This window comes from Bidens hawaiensis, unplaced genomic scaffold (genome assembly GCF_021521415.1).
Source record: "Bidens hawaiensis isolate Kalapana, Puna unplaced genomic scaffold, B.hawaiensis_p1.1 tig00000142_1, whole genome shotgun sequence".
NCBI lineage: Eukaryota > Viridiplantae > Streptophyta > Magnoliopsida > Asterales > Asteraceae > Bidens > Bidens hawaiensis.
The window spans coordinates 492,775-497,419 of NW_027491019.1; the positions used below are offsets into that span (position 1 = coordinate 492,775).

The 4,645-nt window shown below is 34.2% G+C and overlaps 1 protein-coding gene across 1 annotated transcript; it reads left to right on the forward strand.

The window, feature by feature from the left end:
• The first annotated feature begins 2,462 nt into the window (after positions 1-2,462).
• Positions 2,463-4,070, forward strand: LOC143578517 (protein PLANT CADMIUM RESISTANCE 4-like). The gene is made up of 4 exons (XM_077062099.1): positions 2,463-2,877; positions 3,013-3,084; positions 3,183-3,395; positions 3,826-4,070. The coding sequence occupies exons 1-4, from the start codon at positions 2,466-2,468 to the stop codon at positions 3,906-3,908; spliced, it is 780 nt and encodes a 259-aa protein (XP_076918214.1). The 5' UTR covers positions 2,463-2,465; the 3' UTR covers positions 3,909-4,070.
• The last annotated feature ends 575 nt before the right edge of the window (positions 4,071-4,645 follow it).

Sequence of the window (4,645 nt, forward strand, 5' to 3'; positions counted from 1 at the left end):
TCAAACTGGAGATAGATTGTTATGGCAAGTTTATCACATGTTCAAATATTAATTATCAATGCTAAAATGGAGTGGTTTCTTGATCTTAGATGGTAACCTTCACATAATTGAACATCTCGTTTAGAATTTCTTGTCTTGGTCACCTATGTATTATATATAAGTATTTATATTTTATAAAAAGTTCAAAAATTAGCCCCAAAATGATTAAAACCTTCGACTAAAGTAAAACAACGATTTATTATTAGAAACATTTGTGTCCACGGATCGATACTTGGTTCTTACCAATACTATTCTACATATACGATAGGTACACTTGCCTATTTTGTGTGTGTTTAGTCTTTGTAGAAATCACTTTTATAAATTTAAAACACGATCTTGTGCAAAAGCTAAATATCCAATCTATCATATTTATACAAGCCGCGCACACGCACATCAAGCTTATTAAAGACAATCAGGTTGAGATGAGATATGTCCAATCCAGCAACAACTCAGCTAATCTTTTCACAAAAGCACTTCCCACAGCAACATTCAGGAAACTGTTCATGATATTGGCATGCGTCATGTACTGACAATGTAACGACCTGCAACTCGAGGGTGAGCTATATATTGCACTCTTTTTCTCTTAGCTAAAGCTTTTTCCCATTGGGTTTTCTTTTGCAATGTTTTTAATGAGGCGGTACTCCAAGACACCAAAGTTTGCAAAAAGTGTCATCCTAGGGGGAGTGTTGTAAATTACTTGATGACATATTTGTCAAACCTTTGGCCACACGAACACTCCAAATTATTCAATAGTTGAGTTTGTCTCCTGTAAATTTACTTTTTGTGTAGTATAAATACTGCTACGATGAAAATGAAAAATCATCCCTTTGACAACAAAACTTGAATAAAGTTATTATTCTTATCCTTCTTAAAATCTCTACAAAATTCCAGTTTATAGATATTGCGGTAATAATAGTTAAATTATAACAGTTACATACTTTTTTATTATTGTTATTTTTTTATAAAAACTTGTAAATACGTTATTTTGGCTCAAAATGAATCTTAATTATTTAGTTTTTTAAAACAATATTGTTTAAAAAGATAAACATTTTTATTATTTATAAAAACGGTAGAGAATTAATTAAAGGCCCATAGATCATATTTATGTAATAAAAATATTGGTTTGGGTTGGGTTATGAATGGGAGTGAAAAGTCAGGTTAGATTGGGTTGTATATGTTTAAGATAGAGAGATTAGTTTTTTTATTAAATATTGGATTGGATTGGGTTGTAAATAAAGTTAGTCTAAAAACATCTACAAAGTTAGTGTTAGATATCACAACGATCTCCACCATCACAACCAAAGCTATTGTAATCAGTTTTTAAGCTATATATTTTTTTGGTTATAATATAAGTTGGTTATTTCTAAGCTGTTCGTTAATTATCGTTTATCATTCTTGATTACTTATGTTTCATAACAACTAACAAGGTTCACGGCTCATATATCGTCCGAGTAAAGAATACAAGTTTACAAACATGATGCAGTCTTGCACTAGCTGCATCGATATTGGCTTTTATAGACTATCTTAACCTCATAATTGTATTGTATCGGAATATCTTATGGTAATCGATTCGATGGGGGCTCTATGGTCGGTCACATTCCTTTGGGCGTCATCATCGATGTATAGAACTCTGCATATTCTTATTTTAAAAAAGGTGACTTGTAAAAATAACTTAAAAATGGCACTTATAACTAATCACACAACTTCTAAGTTACCTACTTGGCTACTTGCATAAAAAAATCCCGCTTCTCATATGATTTCGCTGAAATGTTCAAACAGTAAATTTGACCCCAGCCACTTGCTTCGGGTTACCGCTATTTGCTATTATGTCTTCGAGTGTTAACTACGTTGACTTCCACGTATATAAAGTCAAACTTACAGCATATCCGCATGTTACAAATTTAAACTTTGGCTAAGGTTTCAACTTTCAAACAAACTTGTTTAGTTTTTTATATGATTCGTTATTAATAATTCAAACTGGGCTTGGTTCGAATTTCGTTTTCGAAAATTACGATAAAATATAATAAACACCTCTACACATCCACTTCATGTTCGCATTTCAATATATATCCTAGAATCCCACTTGTATTTAATAAGCAAATGAAAATATGATATAAACCATGTCCATGTCCCAATTTCCGAATACCTACAAGAAAACTTCATAAGTCAATTCTTAAAATGTTAAGTAAATCAACTTCCACGTTGTTTTCCAATCAAACACTTCGCACCCACATATATTATATAAGCAAATGTGAATGAAAATATAATATAAATCATGTTCATATCACAATTTCCGAATACCAACGAAGAGATTCATAAGTCAACTCTGAATATGTTAGGTAAGTCAACTTTCACATTTCTATATAAGCACGTCTTCTTCTTTCATATATACAAAGGTAAACCGGTTGCTAATATTTGGAACTGAAATGGGTCGTTTCGACTCCTCCGATCAATCTCCAATGGAACCGAACGATCAGAATGCGAACCATCCACGTTCTTACGTACCACAGTCACCTCAACATATGCCTCCACCTGAAGCTTACCCACCACAGAAACCGGCAACCTACCCGCCTCAACAGCCCGAACCTGTCCAGTTTCCGCCTCAGCCTCAGCCAGAGCCAGTCCAGTTTCCTCAGCCACCGCCGGTCCAGTTTCCACCTCAACAGCCGCCTACTAATGCTCAAACGTATAACTATGCTCAGCCGCAGGTGAACTACGGAGGGTATCAGACGCCTGTGAGAACAGAAGGGATTGCGATTGGAAGTCAATACCTTGCTCCAACTCAGCCATGGGTTACTAATAATGGTCTCTTTGACTGTGCTGAAGATCCTGAAAACGGTAATATATATATATATATATATTATACATATATATATATTTCATCTCTAAATATTATTAATGTAACAGTTCAAGGCCGATTCAAAAACAAAACATGTTACATAGTATATATGATTCAATGTTGTTGATTGTCAGCTCTCATAACCGCATGTTTCCCGTGCATCACTTTCGGACAGATCGCGGAGATTGTCGACAACGGCCAGACTTGTAAGCCAGCATCTTAGTTATTCACCTATTCATGATCAGGTCATTTAAATTTAAATATATGGTTACTAATTATCGTACGTATTTGTTTTTTATTTTAGCATGCACGACGAGTGGGCTTATATACTGTCTGATCGCTTCATTTATTGGCATTCCATGCATCATGTCATGCTCATATCGCACCAAGATCAGGAACCGATATGGCTTGATGGAGACACCAGCACCAGACTGGGTCACACACTGCTTTTGCGAGTGGTGTGCTCTTTGTCAAGAATATCGGGAGCTCAAGAACCGCGGCTTGGACCCTGCTATAGGTATATGTTTCCTTTCAATTATACACAACATATATACAGGCACAAGATATGTTGTTCTCTTATAATTCAATTATTGCTTTGTAACGCTGCCCTCTTTTTTACCAAAAAAGAATAAAAGAAAAAAATTGATTAGGATCCTCATAATAGGTTCCATTACCATAACTGCATTTTGTCTATACGGTTTTTATTAGTCAGAGTGAGTTTTTTATGAAAACAAGATCATCCAAGTATATAAATACAAATTCCATCATAAAGTTTTACATGTAGACAAGATAGGGAGTTGTGATCGGTGAGAAAAACCGAATATAAATCCATTAACTTTTTTTACGTCAAAATAGATGACAAGCGGTCAACGTGGGGACCAAGCTTCATCTTTTCTTTTTCAACTAAATATGGTTGAGTTAAATTAATAAATGCTTTGTAACCTCAGGGTGGCAAGGAAACATGATGAAGAACCAACAGATGCAGCAGTTTCCAACAATGACACCCCCGATGAACCAAACAATGATGTGATTTGAATTTACTATTTTATTATTGATCGTTGCTATTCCAGGAAATATTTCGTTTTGTTTTTTTTTCCCATTATTTCATATTTGTTTGCAATAAATACTTCTAATGTGTACGAAAGTTATGATTTCTGTTTACAACCATGAATGTAACTAAATCTATTTTGGGTGCGAGGGTTACCTAATATCTACCAATCTTGCATTGCCATGTTATTGTACTGTTAACTATCCTAAGACACCTACATCGCAATGTTATTGAACTGTTAACTATCCTAAGACACCTAAATCGTAGACAACGCTTCTGTCAAGTGCCCTTAAACTATTTTGTGATGCCCGACAATTTTTGGTTAATTTACACCGTTAATACAAACTCCGTTATCTCAAACATGCATTTCACATAATTAGGAGTAATTAAGTAAGTCAGTTATTACACAAACATTTATGTAGCGGTAATTCAGGGAATTACCAAATCACGCGAGTCTGACCCCGGACGTTGGTGAAAACATGAAAATAATATATCGAGCTTATGCTTATAATACTATATGTATGAAATTACGTGCTAAATGACTATGTGTTTAGTTCGTAGCTTGTTTCATGAAAATTCGAACGATTGCGTGTAACTTATACGTTTCTAGCTTTAATAAAATAATATTTAAAAACAACAACGAGACTTAATGATCAACGAGACTTTATAAACTCGAATTAGTGTTTTAGTCATGATAATTCGTTATAATCTGGTTTGGA